The sequence below is a fragment of the Delphinapterus leucas genome, unplaced genomic scaffold (assembly GCF_059928025.1).
Source record: "Delphinapterus leucas isolate spDelLeu-1000000601 "Yukka" unplaced genomic scaffold, BTC_Dleu_Yukka2 spDelLeu_asBTCV2_sq25, whole genome shotgun sequence".
Classification (NCBI taxonomy): domain Eukaryota; kingdom Metazoa; phylum Chordata; class Mammalia; order Artiodactyla; family Monodontidae; genus Delphinapterus; species Delphinapterus leucas.
In genome coordinates this window covers 12,051,201-12,071,242 of record NW_028322234.1, presented here as the reverse complement: position 1 = coordinate 12,071,242, position 20,042 = coordinate 12,051,201, and the positions used below count along the sequence as shown (strand labels likewise).

Sequence of the window (20,042 nt, the reverse complement as noted above, 5' to 3'; positions counted from 1 at the left end):
TCCAAATGAACAGTGAAGGCTACTGACTGATTTATCCTTTCCCTGCCAACTGGAAATTCCACATTTATCATGTATTCAATTCTTATATGTATAAACTTCGAAAATTAATTTTTTAAATACGTGCACCTGGAAAACTCAAAGCTGCATTTTTATTTTCAGTTTTAGCTGTATTATACATGGATTATATATCATGGTTATTCATTTAACAAACTCTGACTGAGTGCCTGTCTTGTGCCAGATGCTATGCTGGGCGCTGGGGGCAAAGTTATGAACAAAACAGACATAAATCCCTGCCCTTGTGCAGCAAACAGACATGGGGGCAGACAATAGTCAATGTGTAAATGAGTCAGAAACAAAATAAAATAGGGTAACAGGAGAGAAGGGGGAAAGGGTGCTGTTTTATTTTATTTTTTTAAATTATTTATTTTATTTATTTTTATTTTTGCCTGCACTGGGTCTTCGCTGCTGTGCGCAGGCTTTCTCTAGTTGCGGCGAGCGGGGGCTACTCTTTGTTGTGGTGCGCGGGCTTCTTATTGTGGTGGCTTCTCTCGTTGCCGAGCACGGGCTCCAGGCTTGCGGGCTCAGTAGTTGTAGCTCGCGGGCTCAGTAGATGTGGCACGTGGGCTCTAGAGCACAGGCTCAGTAGTTGTAGCGCACGGGCTTAGTTGCTCCACAGCATGTGGGATCTTCCCAGACCAGGGCTCGAGCCCGTGTCCCTTCATTGGCAGGAGGATTCTTAACCTCTTCCCCTCAAGGGTGCTGTTTTAGACAGGATGGTCAGAGAAAGCCTCTCTGAGGAGGTGATGTTTGAGCTTGCAGGAGGTGGAGCCAAATGGCTGTCTCAGGGAAGAGCTTTCCAGGGAGAGGGAACAGCCAGAGCAAAGGTCCTGAGGTGAGACTGTGTCTGGTGAGTTTATAGTCTAATCAGGGGGGACATGGGCCGGTGGTGGCCTGGGTGAGGGCAAGTCCACCATCCTCCTGGGCAACAGATGCCCATTGAAGGAGACCCAGCCCAAACTCCCCCGATTTTTTTGCTGGAATATTTTGGGGGTTGAAATAAATATATATATGCATCATTCTTTTCTCAAAAAATTTAAAAAGTTTTCCACGTTAAAACAGTCACTATACTAGTGTTTGTCCCCTATTTAGAAGTAGATGGTTAGATGGCAAATAGAATTTCTTGACATTTTATGAAGCCCTCATGGTCAAAACCTTTAATAAATGTGAAAAAGTTTAAAAAACAGTATACAGTGTAACCAGTATAACCTACAGTATAACCAGGGTGCCAGTGAGGCTGGAACAGAGCAAGGAAAGGGGAGAGTGGGAGGCGTGAAGGCAGGGAGGAGGGGACAGGGTAGAGCAGGCAGGGCCTTGTGGGAATGGTGAGGATTTGGGCTTATGGGAGCCATAGAGTGTTCGGGGCAGAGGAGGGAGTGCCCTGACTCAGGTGTCCACAGGCTCCTCTGGTCCCTGTGGGGGAGTGGACAGTGGGGGACAAGTGTGGGAGCTGAGACACCAGGGTGGAGGCACCTGCACTGTCCAGGCAGGAGACGACAGCCGTGTGACAAGGGTGGGAGCCAAATGGGGTGAGAGTGGTTGGATCCTGAATAGATTCTGAAGGCAAAGCTGATGTGAAGCAAAGAGAGACGTGTCCCAGGTTTCCAGCCTAAGCACTCAGGAGGACAGAGCAGCTTGGGGGGACAATGGGGGCTCGATGTGGTCATGCTGAGTGGGAGGTGCCCATGAGACCCCCATGTAGGGTGCTGGGGGGCAGGTGTCACAGGGTCGAGCTGCTCAGGAGTGAGGCCCTCCCCAGGGACCCATATTTGAGCATCATCAGGGCGGAGCTGGTGGCTGAAGGCCGGAGTTTGCAAGAGTGTTCCCAGGGGACCTAGCGTATCTGGGAAGAGAGAGGCTGTGGCCTGGGCACTGCTTGCACTGGGCGGGGTGGGACCAGCCAGCCTTTGGGCTGGCAGGGACTGTGACAACTACAGGGCTACTTTGGGAGGCCTGGTCACCCAAGGGCATGGCTTGGAGCCTTGGGCCTCGCCTGTTTGCTGAAGCCTGTGGGCCAGGGGGTAGGTGGGGCCTCCACAGCTAGACGCCACTGTGGGGGTGGTGTGACATTTCTCTAGGCACAAGCTGAGTTGGTGACCAGAGTCCCATCAGGGGGTGCCTGACTCTGAGGCAGCAGGTACGAGTATTGAGCACCAACTGTTCTCTTATAACCCCATGCTGGCTGTGTGCTTCACACTGGATATCTCTTCCTGCTGACTACACCCTGACGCCGACTGTATCATGCCATGTCACCTGTAGAGCTGGTTGTACTATGAAGTATACAACTGGCCCCAAGGGCTGTTGGGAGATAGCAGTTTGAACAGGCACGTGATCAAGAGAGTATACAGCTGGCGCAGGGGTGGATGGTTGGTGTAGGGGGTGTAGCCAGCTGACTGGGAATGCTATGCTGTGTACCCTCACACCAGCTGTATACCGCTACCCCTACTGTACACCCCACACTGATTAAACACCCCGAATTGTATACCTCCATGTGGGCCATATACCCCATGCTGGCAGTACCCCCATACCTACTGTATACATCCATATCAACTGAGTATTTCTACACTGACAATATACTGCATCCATGCCAACTGTATACTTCTTGGTATCCCATGCCTGGTCTTTGGCTGGTTTTGGTTTTATGCTTTAGACCCATTTCACAGTTGAGGAAGCCGAGGCTCAGAGAAGGTAAGGCCCTGGCCTGAGTATCCTCAGGCTCAGATGGGGCAGGAACATTCAAATCCAGGGCCACCTGGTAGGATATCAGCTCCACAAGAGCAGACCCACAAGACTGGGTCTCTCACATGCCACTGTACCCAATAGGCGCTCAATAAATACGTGTTCTTCAAAACAGTGGCTTCAGGATTATCTACAGTGAAAGTGTGCAAGGGTGGTGAGCTGAGGTGTGTAGCCTTGGGGGCCACAAAGGGACCAGCTGGGGGCAATGCCAGAAAGGGATGTGGCACTGGGGGCTGTCAGTCCTAATTTGGCAGTTTTCCAGAGACAGGGATGTGGATTTTTATATGGACTGTCCCAATATTTAACTGTTGGCATTTACTTTTTAAAAAAATGCATCCACAGGTTGGAGAGTTTTCAGCCCAAATACTCTGTCATTGGTTGTTCGGGTTAAGCCAGCTGCCCGTTTTGCTGTGCCTGGCTAGACACTGACCTCCCTATGCCTCAGTTTCCATACCTGGAGAATGGGACAGTAATTAGACGCTTTCCAGGGTTGAGAGATGTTCTAGGGCGGTGTCGCCTGGTTGGGGGCAGGGGGCTAGCCCAGGCCGCAGGGTGAAGCCACAGAGTGAAGCCACAGAGTTCCCCGGGTGGGGGCTGGGCGGCGGGGGGGGGCTGCGGAGAGGGCTAAATCGGGCTGCGGGTGAGTGACTGGAGCAGCTGCCGCCCCGCCCCGTCCTCTCCTCCCTCCCTCCGTTCCGTGGTCCAGTCCGTCCGAGGCAGCAGCTCTGCTAGGGCCGGTCTGACCGGTTTGGGCCGCCCCGCCTGGCTCTGCTGGGAGGGGCCGCCGTCCGTCGGTCCCTCGGTCCCTCCCTCGGGACTCCTGCGCGTCTGGACCCGAGGGCAGAGAGGGAGCGCGAGCCGTCAGTGGGTCGTCGGGGCAGGGCGCCCGCAGGGATGGGGGGCGAGCGGCAGCATTACTACGGGAAGCACGGTAGGCAGTGCCCCGCTCCCGCGCCCGGGCCTGGCAACTTGGAGGGGGAGGGGGCAGCGGGAGGACCCGGGATGGGGGGACGAGGGAGGAGCGGAATTGCAGATCTCTGCCTGTACCCCCCCAACCCCCCATCGTCACCTGGCAGCACCCTTCACCCCAACGCCCGCCCAGAGGTCCCTCCAAACTCCCTCATCCGAAGGGTCTGTCCTCGCAGCCTCCCCAGGACTCCTGTGAGAACCATCTCCAGATCCCACCTTGGACTCTCCCCTCTCCACCGGGCTCGCTGGTAGCCTTTTTTCCAGCCCCCTCCCAGTGAGTGGTCGTCAGGTGATAAATCGGGCTGTTCACAGAAAACCCTCAGGATCTCTGAATCTTACTTCTCCGTGGCCAAGACACCCCTAGGAACATCTGGGGAAGGGTGGTCTGCCACCCTCATCTTGGATCACTCAGCTCAATCTTGCTGAATTTCAGGAACACCACAGAAGTATGACCCCACCTTCAAAGGACCCATTTACAACAGGTAAGCCGTCTGGGTTCCTGAGAGGGGAGGGGTCTCTACTAACACTGCCTCCACCCGTTTCTTTACACACCTCCACATTTGTACTCCAACAACCTGGTGATAAATATTTGCAACTTAACGATAAAAGAAGTTAAAAGAATGATAAAAGAACGATAAAGGAATTTCCTTAATATACAAAGTCTTTACAAATGAATTTTTAAAGTTCAGGCAAAAGACTGGAACAGATCATTTATAGAACAAGAAATACTGTTAACAGTGGAGTTATGGAGAAATGCTCAAACTCACTGGAAAGTAAAGGAATGTAATTTAAAACAGTAACCAAACAGAATTTCCCCATCACAGATTGGCAGAGGCTAAAAAGATTGACACACTAGGGTATACAGAAGTAGAAATATAATGTTGTACACATGAAACTTACATAATGTTATAAATCAATGTTACCTCAATTTTAAAAAAAAGATTGACACATATTCTGCTCTGAAACTAATTGATACAGTCTTTTTTGAAGGGAATTTGGAAATACGACTTTTTCTTTTTTTTTGATGTACAGTTGTTTGTTCCAGAGATTAAAATTCTATGAAAAAAATTCTCCCAGTACACCGTGCATAGATGGGCAAAATTGTATGATAATGCTGCCTTTTTGAAAATGGCAAAAACCAACAATCTGAGTTGCATCTCTTGGAACTAGTTAGATACATTACAGTGCATCTTTAGGTTATTTTATTACACAGCTGTTAAAATGTACAAGAGCCTTTATAAATAGTCACTTGGATCCCTCTCAATATATTAGTGAAAAAAACAAGACACAAATAGTGGGTGTATCATAATCATACTTGAGTTAACCAAAAAAAGTTTTTTTGGAAAACATTTGTACCAGTGAATAAAGAACTCACTAGAAATCATTAACACAGGTTACTCCTGGAGAGGAGGGTTATGTGGGAGACAGTTCTTGGTTATGTACATTCCTGTGTGGTTTAAATTTTATCATGTTCATATTTAATCTTATGATAATAGTTTAATTTTTTCTTTTTAGTAAGTGCTAACATGGTTGGTGAAACTTATGGGTTTTTGTTTTCGTTTTTTCTTCCAGTTTTATTGAGATATAATTGATATACAGTACTGAATAAGTTTAAGGTGTACAGCATAATGATTTTTTAATTTAAAAAATTTTTAAAAAATTTTTGGCTGCGTTGGGTCTGTGTTGCTGTGCGCGGACTTTCTCTAGTTCCCTCGAGCGGGGGCTACTCTTGGTTGCGGAGTGGGGGCTACTCTTCGTTGTGGCACGCGGGCTTCTCATTGCGAGGGCTTCTCTTGTGGAGCACGGGCTCTAGGCGCACAGGCTTCAGTAGTTGTGGCATGTGGGCTCAGTAGTTGTGGCTCGCGGGCTCTAGAGCACAGGCTCAGTAGTCGTGGCGCATGGGCTTACTTGCTCAGCAGCATGTGGGATCTTCCCAGACCGGGGCTTGAACCTGTGTCCCTGCATTGGCAGGCAGATTCTCAACCACTGCGCCACCAGGGAAGCCCCAGCCTAATGATTTGATTTACATATATCATGAAATGATTACCACAAAAAGTTTAGTGAACATCCATGATCTCATATAGATATGAAAGAAAAGAAGAAGAAAAAAATAACTTTTCCTTGTGATGAGAACTCTTAAAATTTCCTCTCTTAACAACTTTCACATATATCATACAACATTATATTTACCGTGTGTACATTACATCACTTATTTACCTTATAATTGGAAGTTTGTACCTTTTGAATACCTTCATCCAATGCCCCCTTCCACCCCCCAGCTGCCACCTCTGGTAGCCACAAATCTGATATCTTTTTCTATGAGTTAGTTATTTTTTTTTTTTACATCTTTATTGGAGTATAATTGCTTTACAATGGTGTGTTAGTTTCTGCTTTATAACAAAGTGAATCAGTTATACATATATTCCCATATCTCTTCCCAGTTAGTTTTTGAAGTATAATTGACCTACATCACTATGTTAGTTCCTGGTGCACAGCATAGTGATTCAGTATTTCTATAAATTACAAACTGATCACCACAAAATAGCTTCACTTTTAAAAAACATTAATATAAAAAAAAACATTAATATGCTATGCTGGTAAGGATGTAGGGAAATGGGCACTTAATCAAAAGAGAGCTGAACATTGCTGCAACCTGCTTTGAGGACAGTGTAGCATGAGGTATTAAAATTTATTTTTTAGTTTTTTTTATTGAGTTATAATTAATATACAATGTTATATTAGTTTCAGGTGTGCAACATAGTAATTTGGTATTTTTATACATCATGAAATGATCACTGCAATCAGACCAGTTACCACCCATCACCATACAAAGTTGTTACAATATATTTTTTTAAAATATTTATTTATTTATTTGGTTGTGCTAGGTCTTAGTTATGGCAGGTGGGCTCCTTAGTTGCAGCTCGTCGGCTCCTTAGTTGCAGCATGTGGGCTCCTTAGTTGTGGCTCCAGGGTTCCTTAGTTGTGGCATGCAAACTCTTAGTTGTGGCATGCATGTGAGATCTAGTTTCCTGACCAGGGATCGAACCCGGGGCCCCTGTATTGGGAGCATGGAGTCTTATCCACTGCACCACAAGGGAAGTCCCCAAAGTTGTTACAGTATTACTGACTGTATCCCCTATGTGTATATTACATCCCTATGACTTATTTATTTTGTAGTTGGAAATTTGTACCTCTTAATCCCCTCTACCTGTTTCGTCCATCCCCCACCCACCTCTAGTCTGACAACTGCCAGTTTGTTCTCTGCATCTATGAGTCTGTTTCTGTTTGTTGGTTCATTTGTTTCATTTTTTTAGATTCCACATATAAGTGAAAGCATACGTTATTTGTTTCTCTGTCTGACTTATTTCACGTAGCAGAATATCCTCCAGATCTATTCCCTGCTGCCGCAAATGGCAAGATTTCATCCTTTATGGGGGGCTGAGTAATATTCTATTGTATGCATACACACCCCATCTTTACCCATTGATCTATGGATGGCACTTAGGTTGCTTCCATATCTTGGCTTTTGTAAATAGTGCTGCAATGAAAGGTATTAATATTTAAAATGCACGTGCCCTTTGGCACAGCATTGGTACCGCTCAGGAACATGTGTCCAAATAACACATACCTATATATGTGTACAAGGCAGGATGGGTCCATGATATCCAGGGCACCAGTACTCCCACCACTGACACGGTCTCTTGCTCCCCAGAGGCTGCACAGACGTCATTTGCTGTGTGTTCCTCCTCCTGGCCATTGTGGGCTATGTGGCTGTAGGCATCATAGGTGAGCAAAGGAGGGGATGGGATTGGGGTTCCAGGGTGGAAGGGCAAGCCACCGCCTCTGGGGCAGAAGTGGGGCTGGTGCTAAGGAGTGGCAGCCCCTCGGCATCTCTGGATCCCTCCACAGCTTGGACTCACGGGGACCCTCGAAAAGTGATCTACCCCACTGATAGCCGAGGAGAGTTCTGCGGGCAGAAGGGCACGAAAAATGAGTGAGTCTGGCTCCTTGGGGCCTGCTGGGTCTGGGGAGGAGTGTGCGGGAGAGCTTCATGAGCACTGGGGAGAAGGTTCTAGGCTTTCCTCGCCTCCATCCATCCACTAGTCCAGTCAACAAGTATTTATAAAACTCCCGCCATCCCCTGCCTCTGTTCTAGGCCTTGGGGACACAGCACTAAATGAGACATTCAAAGTCTTGTCCTCTGGTGGCCCACATTTTAGGGGAGAGACAGACAGGAGACAGTCCCAGATCTGATGTCCGCAGGTGATGAATAGGTGAGGTAAAAGAGCAAGTTCAATCCAAGCTGTGCCATTCCCTGGCTGTGTGACCTACGGCAAGTGTCTCAACCTCTCTGGGTCTCATTTTCCTTATCTCTGAAATGGGGATCATGACAGTCCCACTCTCATGGGGCTGTTGTGACGGTTAGATGAGCCAGCACATGTCCAGTGCTTAGAAGAGCACCTGGCATGGAGTTGCTGCTGCTGTGGTTATTACTGTTGTTGTTTTCGTTAAGATAGTCTATATAGGCTGATTGAGAAGTCTTGACAGTTTCCATCTCCCTTCCCCAACCCCAGGAACAAACCCTTCCTGTTTTATTTCAACATTGTGAACTGTGCCAGCCCCCTGGTCCTGCTGGAATTCCAGTGTCCCACCCCCCAGGTAACTTGTCCCCTCCCCACCTCTTTCCTTTCCCCCACTTCCACCATCAGGTCCTTTTTCCCTCTGTAGCGGCAGCTTCTCTCCCAGCCCTTTCTCTCTCCCTGGTGAATAGGGGGAAGGGGGCGGGACCTCTGTCTTGAGAGGCGATCAGGTATCTGTCCAGATCCCACTCAAACCCTGCCTCCTGCCCCCCCAAGATCTGCGTGGAGAAATGTCCTGACCGTTACCTCACCTACCTGAACGCTCACAGATCCCAGGACTTTGAGTACTACAAGCAGTTCTGTGTGCCTGGCTTCCAGAACAACAAGGTAAGCAGGTAACTGCCCAGGCAGGGGCAGGTCGAGAGTGCTGGCCCACAGGATTGACCCCCTCCCTGTCTCTTGGCAGGGTGTGGCTGAGGTCCTCCGAGATGGCGACTGCCCCGCCGTCCTCACCCCCAGCAAACCCCGTGAGTCTGGGGTCCCATGAGCTTGGGAGGGGCATGGGGAGGTTTCAGGGGCTCAGCCTGACTGGTCCTATCCCCTGCTCTGTGCAGTGGCCCAGCGGTGCTTCCCAGACATCCACAGCCACAAGGGGGTCCTCATGGTGGGCAACGAGACAACCTATGAGGATGGGCATGGCTTTCGGAAAAACATCACAGAGCTGGTGGAAGGCGCCAAGTGAGGACTGTGACCCACCATGCTGACATCACATTTTCCTGGGTGGGACAGGGTATCCCCTGGGGCTGGCCCAATCAGGGAGCGGGGTCCGACCTAAAGCCTTGTCTGCCTTCCCCCAGGAAGGCCAATGGAGTCCTGGAGGCCCGGCAGCTGGCCATGCGGATATTCGAAGATTATACAGTCTCCTGGTACTGGATTATCATGTAAGTTGAGAGGGAAGGTAGCCCTCATTGGGCTGCCCTGTCTGAGACTGGTGAGCGGGTGGGGTCCGCTCATGCACCCATTTTATCCCCCAGAGGCCTGGTCATCGCCATGGTATTGAGCCTCCTGTTCATCGTCCTGCTCCGCTTCTTGGCTGGCATTATGGTCTGGGTGATGATTGTCATGGTGATTTTGGTCCTAGGCTACGGTATGTCTCTCCCTCCCTGTGTCCTCCCCTCCCCACAGTCGGCAAAATGCCTATGCCCTTTGAGCTGTCATCGGCCTATCAAGGATCTTCTGTCCCTGGCGGTCCAGTGGTTAGGACTTGGCGCTTCCACTGATGGGGCCTGGGTTTGACCCCTGGTTGGAGAACTAAGATCCTCCAAGCCGTGTGGCACAGCCGAAAAAAAACAAAACAAAACTTCTCCTGAGCCATCCGACATCCTCCATCTTTTATTTGGAATATTCGTGAAGATATTCATCTCAACATTGTTTATGAGAGCAGGTACTTGGAAACAACCATTACATCATAATCTTCCCAAGCAGGACTGGATCTGTATTTCATCGACAGCAAATGCATTCTAAAGTATACCGTTTTGCACAGTGGCTAGGGCCACATCCTCTGGCACCAGAAAGCCTAGGGTTCAAATGCTGGCTCTGCCAATTCCTTGCTCTGTGACCTTGGGCAAGTGACTCCACCTCCCCATGCCTCAATTTCCTTCTCTATAAATTGGGGATAATTAGTATTTACTAGTTAGGAGACTTAATGAGAAGAAGACAGTCTGCGGATGAGATGCGGGAGGGCCTGAGGCCTGTGGAACTCAGAGGCAGTGCTCAGAAGCCAATGCTTCACGTTCTGTTTATTCATTTAAACTTTCCAAGAGGAAAGATGCTGGATGTGCAACCTACACTGGAGACAAAGATGTTAAAATATTCATTTAGAAAAAAAAAATTTTTTTTTTTTTTTTTTGGCCATGCCGCACAGCACGTGGGATCTTAGTTCCCCGACCAGGGATTGAACCCATGCCTCCTGCAGTGGAAGTGTGGAGTCCTAACCAGTGGACTGCCAGGGAATTCCCAAAATATTCGTTAATAGTCGTTTCTAGCTGGGTGCTGGCCGTTTTGGTGCCTAGCTTTTTGTACTTTACCTGTACTTTATAACTTTCTTCTACCAGAGCTAAGGGGAATGGTGAAAATCCCTAATGCTACCCCACTGGACGTTAGCACCCGTGTCCTCCCTCCCCACCCATGAATCATTGTTCCAGGATGGCAGAGGGGTCAGGAAAGCTTCAGGCCACACAGCATCCTGACTTCTATTCACTCATTCATTCATCCATCATGTACTGAGTGGCTGCTATGTTCTGGGCAGTCTTCTAGGTCCTGGGCTTACAGCAGTGAATAAAACAGGACAAATCCTTACTTTTGGTGGAGCTTATATTCCAGAGGGTATGGGCAAGATGGGCAAGAAACAAACCAGAAAACCTCTGGGATGTCAAAGCTGTGAAGGGGGATAAGAAATTGGAATGTAAGAGGGTATGATTCTAAATGGGGGAAGAGATCCCTTAAGAAATTGGAATGTAAGAGGGTATGATTCTAAATGGGGGAAGAGATCCCAGAAGGTCTCATGAGAAGGTGACATTTGAGCAGGGACTAGAGGATGTGAGGATCCAGTTGGGGAGAGACTGAACCAGGCAGCAGGAACAGCAGGTAAAGGCCCTGAGGGAGCAGCAAGCGATGGCAGCCCCTCTCAGCCTTGGTTTTTGTTTCTGTTACATGGGTGTGGCTGTACATGCTTTGTAATGTTGCGGGAGCCGTCGGAGGGCTGAGGTCAGTCGTAGCACGGTGGTTCCCCATGCAGGAATATTTCATTGCTACATGGAGTACGCTCGACTGCGTGGCGAGGCCGGCTCTGACATCTCCCTGGTGGACCTTGGCTTCCAGACGGACCTCCGCGTGTACCTGCACTTGCGGCAGACCTGGATGGCCTTCAGTGAGTCCCAGCTCCCCATTCAGTGAGGCCTGGGTGGGAGTGGGGAGCCCAGGCAGGTGGCAGACTTGATCACTCTCTGCCCCCCCCCCCCCACGCAGTGATCATTCTGAGCATCCTCGAGGTTATTATCATCTTACTGCTCGTCTTTCTACGGAAGAGAATTCTCATCGCCATTGCACTCATTAAAGAAGCCAGCAGGTGGGTGCCGGGGTGCCAGGGGGTCAGGCTGGGGTGGTCCCAGGCCTGCTCGGGCCTTGATGTCTGTGTTTCTACTCCTCCCAGGGCTGTGGGATACGTGATGTGCTCCTTGCTGTACCCACTGGTCACCTTCTTCCTGCTGTGCCTTTGCATCGCCTACTGGGCTAGCACCGCTATGTATCCACCGTCAGACCCTGATCTCTGACCCCGGGGCTGGGGGCTAAGTGCCACACTTGCCTGGAGGTGACCTACATCTTGGGGGCAAAGCCTGAACCTGGTGTGGGAATGGATTCTTTTCCACATGCCCCTGTGGTCCCTAATCCCAGACGTTGGGTTCCTTAATGAGCCTCTAGCTTTCTGTCCACTTCCAACGAAGCTGTCTATAAGATCTTCAATGACACCGCTTGCTCAGTTGCTGGGAAAACCTGCAACCCTGAGGTGGGTGTCCGGAAGTGGCGGGGTGGCTCTTTCCCTAGCAGCCCACAGTTGATCTGAAGGCCTCTCATCCCCACTTGGGGACCATTCAGCAAACATTTGGTGCCTGCCGTATGTCCTGTGCCAGATGTGGGTGGCAGGGAGAGGAAGAGATCCAGCCTGGCACCTACTCCCCCCCACCCACTAAGTGCTGATCTACCCACCTTCCCCCACCCCTTGACTTCATTTCCTGCCCCGACACCCCTCTCTTAACCCAGTGGTGGTCAGTTCTTCCTTTAGAGCCCCGTCTTGCCTTTCACAAGCCCCTAACCTGCCTTCCATGGTCCTCATACTGATCTCTGCCACTTGTGATCTGTCCACATGGCCACTCCATTGATCCCCAAGATAGCTTATCCCGCCTCTCTGACACCCATTGGGATGATGATCCCTAATCTTGTTTCTAGAAGGCCTTTTGAGAGCCCCTATCCTAACCCCCCAATTCCTTGACTTAACTCTGTTCCCCATGACTCCTGTCCCATCTCGTGGTCTACCTGACAGGTCTGACCTGATGCCCAGAGCCCACTCTGAACCCCTAGCCCCTATGATGTGACCAGGCTCTGCGTCCCTCCCACAGACCTTCCCCTCCTCCAATGAATCCCGCCTGTGCCCTGGAGCCCACTGCCAGTTCGCCTTCTACGGTGGTGAGTCGACTTACCACCGGGCCCTGCTGGGCCTGCAGATCTTCAATGCTTTCATGTTCTTCTGGCTGGCCAACTTCGTGCTGGCGCTGGGCCAGGTCACGCTAGCTGGCGCCTTCGCCTCCTACTACTGGGCCCTGAACAAGCCGGATGACCTGCCTGCCTTCCCACTCTTCTCTGCCTTCGGCCGGGCGCTCAGGTGGGGCCCAAGGTGGGCTGGGGGTAGGGGTGAATTGGAGTGGGAGTGGCCTGGCTGGACCACTGACCACTCCCTCGGCCCAAAGGTATCACACAGGCTCTCTGGCCTTCGGCTCCCTCATTCTGGCCATCGTGCAGATCATCCGAGTGATACTCGAGTACTTGGATCAGCGCCTGAAAGGTATGGCCCACAGATGGTTGGCAGTAACTCCCGAGGTGGGGGGGGGGCTGAGGGGCAGCTTAGGATTGGTTCTTGTGGGGGGTGGGGCTAAGGTGGTAGGACAGAGATTGGTTTCTGCCTATGGTGGGGAAAGGGTGGGGCTGAGGGTCTTGAGTGATTGGTTCCTGTGATGGAGGGGTGGCTGAAAGAGCCCACTGGGTGTTCTTACTGCTGAGGGGGTGGGAACAAGAGGACTGGGCCACCACTGGTTCCTGACGAGAGGGTTGGGCTGGGATTGGTTGTACTTTGGGGTGGAGCCAAGGAGGCATCAAGGATTGGCTTCTGCCCTGGAGGCGGGGCCAGGATAGCAGTGTGGGTTGTCGCTGCTGCTTGTCTTGGAGGCTGGGCCTGAGGTCCTGGATCAAGTTTCCTCTCCCCATCTCTTTGAGAAGGTGGGCTCTAAGGGTCCTGGACTATGGCAAGTGTGTGTAACAAGGAGATAGGGGGCTCCTACCAGGCCGAGTGGGGTCTCCTCTCACCCACCTCTGCATCTCTCCCTCATCTACCAGCTGCGGAGAACAAGTTTGCAAAGTTCCTCATGACCTGTCTCAAATGCTGCTTCTGGTGCCTGGAGAAATTCATTAGATTCCTCAACAGGAATGCCTACATCATGGTGAGTAAGCCTGGGACCAGGCACTAACCCACCAGCTCCTGCTGGGTGGAGGAGCCCTCATTCCCCACCCACTGGGCCTGATCCGTCCCTCCCACCTCCCTCCAGATTGCCATCTACGGCACCAACTTCTGCACCTCAGCCAGAAACGCCTTCTTCCTCCTCATGAGAAACATCATCAGGTCTGGGAAAACACTGTCCTCTGGCCACCTCCCTCCTCCCCCAGGCCCTGAGCCAGCACTCACGCCTGTTTCCTACTGTCCCCGGCAGGGTGGCTGTCCTGGACAAAGTTACCGACTTCCTCTTCCTGTTGGGCAAACTTCTGATCGTGGGTAGTGTGGGTGAGTGCTGTCCAGCTGCGGGAGCCTGTTGGGGGCCGCTTGTGAGCTGCTGTCAGGCCCCCACATCTTCTCTGATAACTGTCTTCTTCTCTGGGGTCTTCTTGAGGGGGGCTATTTCCTGTATCCAGAACCCTCAACCATCCCGGTTTCCTCCCCCTCTCCAGGGATCCTGGCTTTCTTCTTCTTCACCCACCGAATAAGGATCGTGCAGGACACAGCACCACCCCTCAATTATTACTGGGTTCCTATACTGGTATGAACTTTTGGGGACAGACAGGGGTTGGGGAGAAGATGTTGGGACTTGCCTAGCTTCCTTTGACTAGACAGATGTGGATGGGGCTCAGAGGTAGGGAGTTGTTAATTCAGGACACAAACATTAAGTACCGACCACGTTCCAGGCATGACCTGTAAAGGCCTTACAGTTTGGGACTTCCCTGGCGGTCCAGCAGTTAGGACTCCGCTTTTCCACTGCAGGGGGCACGGGTTCGATCCCTGGTCGGGGAACTAAGATCCCACATGCCGTGCAGCCAAAAAAAAAGAAAAAGGCCTTACAGTTTAGGAGTAAATCGACATTAACCAATGATGATCCGCATTGGATGCATGCTTGCAAACTTGTGTGTGCCACAGGGCAGAATTACAGGGAACCAATTGTTAGAGCTTGTGGTGGAGGATGTGGGCAGGTGTGGGAGTCCAGGGGGCTTCCCCGTGGAAGTGATGTCACACCTAAGATCTGAAGAAGATGCAGGCAACATCCAGGCAGAGGGAACAAGTACGGAAGCCCTGAGGCAGGACTATGCCAGGAACAGTGAGCAAATCAGTGTGGCTGGTGTGGAGGTAGTGAAGTGGCAAGGAGGTGGAGATAAGGGCAGGGAGGTGATGGGGCCATGGAGGGATTAGGTCATCACCCTAAGAGCAGTACAGTATCTGAGTGCAGGCCTTGGAGCCCAGTGACCTCGATTTTTTTTTTTTGAATTTTATTTATTTTTTTATACAGCAGGTTCTTATTAGTTATCTATTTTATACACATTAGTGTATATATGTGACCTCGATTTTTATCTTAGTTCTTTATTTGCTAGTTCTGAGTGACTCTGGGCAAGTTATGTCATCTCTCTGAAGTCTGCTCACTTCAGTCAATAAATGCTTATCAGGTACCTACCAAGGCCCCGTGAGTTTCCAGATTGCTGGGGATATAGTTATTTTTAAATTAACAAAAAAAATTTAAATTATTTATATTTTTGGCCACATCTCGTGGCATGCGGGATCTTAGTTCCATGACCAGGGATCGAACCCACATCCCCTGCAGTGGAAGTGCAGAGTCTTAACCACTATACTACCAGGGAAGTCCCAACTGGGGATATAGTTATAAACGGGATAGACACAGTCTAGTAGGGTTGTGAGCATTAAACCTGTCTTGCCCTGAAGATGCATAAAATTGCAGCCAGAGGAAGGCCTAAGAGGAGGGGCTTTTTTTTTTTTTTTTTTTTGGCTGCACTGGGTCTTTGTTGCTGCGCGCAGGCTTTCTCTAGTTGCGGCAAGTGGGGGCTACTCTTCGTTGTGGTGCGCGGGCTTCTAATTGCGGTGGCTTCTCGTTGCGGAGCACGGGCTCTAGGGCGCGCAGGCTTCAGTAGTTGTGGCACGCGGGCTCAGTAGTTGTGGTGCGCGGGCTCAGTTGCTCCGCGGCATGTGGGATCTTCCCGGACCAGGGATCGAACCCGTGTCCGCTGCATCGACAGGCAGATTCGTAACCACTGCACCACCGGGGAGGTCCAGAGGAGGGGCTTATCAGCAGGGAAATGCCATAACCCCAGCTGGGGAGGGACGTGGTGGTGAGTGGGGGGTTGCCCTGAGCAGGAGCTGGGGTGGAAACAGCTTGTCTCTCCTTGCCTAGACGGTGATCATCGGCTCCTACCTGATTGCCCACGGCTTCTTCAGTGTCTACGGCATGTGTGTGGACACACTATTCCTCTGTTTCTGTGAGTAACCCCTCATCCCCACCCTTCCTGGGCCCTGACTCCCTTCTCCCCTCTGGGCAGAACGTCTCCCTCCGATGGGGGTACACACGCCAACCCAGTGCCTGCAGCCTCCCCTAGGGCCTGGCTGTCCCTCGTCGCAGGGCCCTGGCGCGCCCCCTCTCAGCTTCCCCCTGCGCTCAGAGCTTCTCCATCCTGTTGTCCCCTGGTCCAGGCTGCAACTAGAACACTGTGCCCCTGGGCCCTCAGCTTTGGAGTTTCCGGCTTTGTTGCGGGGTGGGTGGGATCGGTGGCTGCCACTAACTCTGGTCTCTCCATCTGTCTGTGTTTTTTTGTTTTGTTTTCTCTTTCTCTTCCTCTCCTCCATGCCTGCTGGCTTCCCTGTTCTTCCCTGCCTCCCTCTTTCCCTCCCTTCCTGACCACCCCCATTCCCCCCCTGCTGGTTCCTGGGGGGAGCCCAGGTGAGGACCTGGAAAGGAATGACGGCTCTCAGGAGCGACCCTACTTCATGTCGCCCGAGCTGAGAGACATCCTGTTGAAGGAGAGTGCGGAGGAGGAGGGGAAGCGGGGCGAAGTCGAGGAGTAGAGAGGGAGGCTGGCTTGGAGGCCACGCAGGCCTCCTTGTTTCCTCCCTGTAGATCGGGGGTGCACGTGGGGCTTCCTGGCCTGGGAGTGGGGAGCATGTGTGTGGGTGTGTGGGTGTGTGTGTCGAGTTCCCAGCCTGCTCCAGTCCGCCCCCTCCAGTCCCAGCATGTCTTGCTTCCTAACCCTCTGAGGCTTCTCTGTGGCCCCTGTCCGCCCACCCTGTCCCCTAAGGCCCCTGCCCGTGGGCTCCCCTCATGCCACCTGCTCTGGGGCCTCTCTCTCCGCAGTGGAGGACCTGGAGAGGAACGATGGCACCGCTGAGAGGCCTTACTTCATGTCTCTCACCCTCAAGAAGCTTTTGAACAAGGCCAACAAGAAGCCGGTGGAGTCCTAAAGGCCCCGCCCTCCTACCCCTCCCTGGAAGTCTCACAATGGGTGCTTGGCAGCTGGGTCAGAACCCCCAGCCCATCGGGCTGACCTGAAGTCCTATCACTGCCGCCCCCTTCCTGCCCCTCCCCATCATCCAGTTACCACCAGTTTCTGGGAACCTGGAGGATTTGTGGGATCTCCTCCCTATGCCAAGGGCCAGTCCGCGTTTTCACGGCCGCCCCCCACCCCCCAAAAAAACTGTGCGATGAGTCTCTCCAGCCCCCACTGGCCGGGATGAGAAGCCCAGCGAGGCTTCTTGATGTCTGACATGCAAGGGCCCTCTGCGGGCTGCCCTCCGCTTCCTGTCCCCCTCTTATGACAGGACAGCGTTTGTGTCTGCAGCAACGGTGGCCACAGGAAGTCCACTTTTCACTTGCGTTTGCTCCGGCCAGGATGCCAGGACCCTTCTCTGGGGCTGAACAACTGGTTACCGGCTGCTGCAGGCATTTATTATTGTTTTTTTAACCTGGACATGCGTTAAAGGGTCTGTTAGCTTTTTTTCTGTCTGTCATCACGGCTGAGACGGGGCCACTGAGGAATGCTTTCCGATGTCCCCTCCTCGGGTAGGGTTGGGGTTGGGGTGGGGGTGTGCCAGGTAGGGGTGTCTCCTGGCACAGAAGGCAGGCTGTCCGGGGAGGGAGGCTGGGATCAAGCTGGTGTGGAACAGGGGGGAGGAGGTCGCTAATAGCGGCTTAATGGAAACAGGCTGGCTGGCAGGTTGGGCCGAATCCCGCCGCCCCCCGCCGCCCTTCTCTGCCAGTTATTGACACAGCTCTCTTTGTAAGAGAGAAAAGAAACTGAATCCACCCAAGGGATGATTTCAGAGGAAGTGGGGAGATGGGCAGATGCCCTGGGCAAATGGGGGGACCCCTCCCCCCGCCCAGTCCCCTCCCCTTGAGGATCCTTTTGCCAAATTTGTTGAACTCGGGGGGAACGGGTGTGCTGGTTCCCCCTTCGCCATATCCCAAGCCGCCCCCCCCCCCCCCCCCCCCCCCCCCCCGCTCAATCCAATCCAGGATCCCAATCCGGGATCTGGAGAAATCCCAGCCTGGGGTTTCTGTCTCCAGTGCCTGCCGCCCCCTCCCCCATTCTGTCCGTACAGCCCTACTTGTAACTGCATTCCAACCACTAATAAAGTGCCTATTGTACAGAGCCGGAGCCTGGAGTGTTTGTGGGGGGAGTGGGAGGCTGTTAGGGGGAACCCCAGCTTCAACCTCCCTGGGATCCTCTGATCTGGGGCTACTCTCCCCAGGGAGAAGGAGGGAGGGCAGGAAGCCTCTGTCTGCTGGCCTCCGCCTGAATTCCACCATGCGGGCGGCTCAGGTTTCTCCTGAACAAATAGCCCTTATTAGGCTCTGATCCTCAGACTGCAGAAGGTGGCAGTGACCTGCCTACCTCCTCATCACACAGCCTGGACATGTGCCCCGAGGCCTGCTTTGTCCCTGGCCGGGCACCTGGGCACCATAGTCTCGTCTAAAGGGCTTCAGACCTGCCAAGCTGCCCAACCCTGCTAACCTGGAGGCTCACTACTGCCCCCTTGGTGCCAGCTCGCTTACTGTCACCTCTGGGCCAACTGCTCCACCGTGTTAACTGTCTTTCTCCCTCCTACATTCCTGCCTCCGGAATTTTTTCTTAAATAACTACCATTTTTGGAGTACTTCTCATCTGCTTATGTACTGTCACCATTCACTAATTAAGGCAGGTGAGTTGGGCGACGTGTCTGAAGGTGACCCCAGCAGGAAAGGGGCTGAGAAGGTCAGGTCTCCAAAGCCCTCACCTGCTATCCTGTACAGATGTTCTTTGGGTTTCCTTGTTCGTTCGATCTTTTAGGTTTGTTCCTTTCTTACCCCCCAGCTCCTGTTAACCCCGCCTCCAAAACAGCTCCTAAACCTGCTCACTTCTCCCCATAGTTTCAGCTCCCAGCCTTCGTTATCAACTCATCCGTCCCCACTCCTTCACTGTTTCCCCCACAGGTGCGGAAGGGCGCCTGCTAACACCGGAGTGAGTTCACACCCCTCCTCTGCTCAAGAACCCTCCGTTGCTCCCTTTTGCTGAGTGAAAGCCAAAGTCTTCATGGCAGCCCACAAGGCCCTGCCCCATCCGCCCCATTAACACCCTCTTGCTGACTCATCCAGACACCCTGGCCCCAGGGATTGTGCCTGAAACGCTCTCCACCTGGCTCTTTCTACAGCTAGCTCCCCATCCTGCCTTCAGCTCAGCGCTTACCTCCAGGAAGCCTTCCCTGCTCATCAAAAGTTGGCCTTGGGACTTCCCTGGTGGCGCAGTGGTTGAGAGTCCGCCTGCCGATGCGGGGGACACGGGTTCGTGCCCCGGTCCGGGAAGATCCCACATGCTGTGGAGCGGCTGGGCCCGTGAGCCACGGCCGCTGAGCCTGCGCGTCCGGAGCCTGTGCTCCGCAACTGCAGAGGCCACAACAGTGAGAGGCCCGCGTGCCGAAAAAGAAAAAAAAAAAAAAGGTGGCCTTGGGACTTCCCTGGTGGCGCAGTGGTTAAGAAGGTTAAGAATCCACCTGCCAATGTAGGGCGCAGGGGTTCGAGCCCTGATCTGGCAGGATCCCACATGCCGCGGAGCAACTAAGCCCTTGCGCCACACCTACTGAGCCTGCGCTCTAGAGCCCGCGAACCACAACTATGGAAACACGCGCGCCTTGAGCCCATGCTCTGCGACAAGAGAAGCCACCACAACGAGAAGCCTGCGCGCCGCAGCGAAGAGTAGCCCCTGCTCCCCGCAACTAGAGAAAAGCCTGCGTGCAGCAATGAAGACCAGCGCAGCCAAAAATTAATTAATTAAAAAAAAAAGTTGGCCTCTCTTAGTGATGACCACGTCACCGTTTCTTTTCCTCATGGCACTTGTCACAGTCTGCAATTACTTCTTTGCGTTTTCACTTGCTAACTGTCAGTCTCCCCACCCAGAATGTCAGATCTTGCCTATTCTTTAGTATTGAGACTTTATCCCAGGGCTGGGCAGAGTGCCTGGGACAGAGCAGGCACTCAGTATAGAGGCATGAAACAGCTGAATGAATGTAAAGGGTTTAGCACAGTGCCTGATCTGGAAAGTGCCCAGTGTTAGCAAAAGTAGAAGCAG

General features: G+C 52.2%; 1 protein-coding gene across 3 annotated transcripts in view; it reads left to right on the top strand.

Moving 5' to 3' along the window:
* The window catches only part of SLC44A2 (solute carrier family 44 member 2 (CTL2 blood group)), a 28,445-nt gene extending 10,355 nt beyond the window's left edge, over window positions 1–18,090 (top strand). Inside the window, exons 1-22 of one of the 3 annotated variants that reach the window (XM_030764446.2) lie at window positions 3,596–3,727; window positions 4,199–4,247; window positions 7,478–7,551; window positions 7,675–7,759; window positions 8,340–8,424; window positions 8,622–8,732; window positions 8,812–8,872; window positions 8,960–9,083; window positions 9,203–9,286; window positions 9,380–9,492; window positions 11,143–11,274; window positions 11,373–11,472; window positions 11,557–11,649; window positions 11,826–11,910; window positions 12,521–12,783; window positions 12,869–12,963; window positions 13,512–13,615; window positions 13,721–13,794; window positions 13,883–13,953; window positions 14,118–14,206; window positions 15,842–15,926; window positions 16,385–16,789. In XM_030764446.2, coding sequence (XP_030620306.1) covers window positions 3,691–3,727; window positions 4,199–4,247; window positions 7,478–7,551; window positions 7,675–7,759; window positions 8,340–8,424; window positions 8,622–8,732; window positions 8,812–8,872; window positions 8,960–9,083; window positions 9,203–9,286; window positions 9,380–9,492; window positions 11,143–11,274; window positions 11,373–11,472; window positions 11,557–11,649; window positions 11,826–11,910; window positions 12,521–12,783; window positions 12,869–12,963; window positions 13,512–13,615; window positions 13,721–13,794; window positions 13,883–13,953; window positions 14,118–14,206; window positions 15,842–15,926; window positions 16,385–16,509 — 2,139 coding nt within the window. In that variant the 5' untranslated portion in view covers window positions 3,596–3,690 and the 3' untranslated portion in view covers window positions 16,510–16,789. The other 2 variants (XM_030764447.2, XM_022557199.3) reach the window with 2 other exon arrangements.
* The last annotated feature ends 1,952 nt before the right edge of the window (window positions 18,091–20,042 follow it).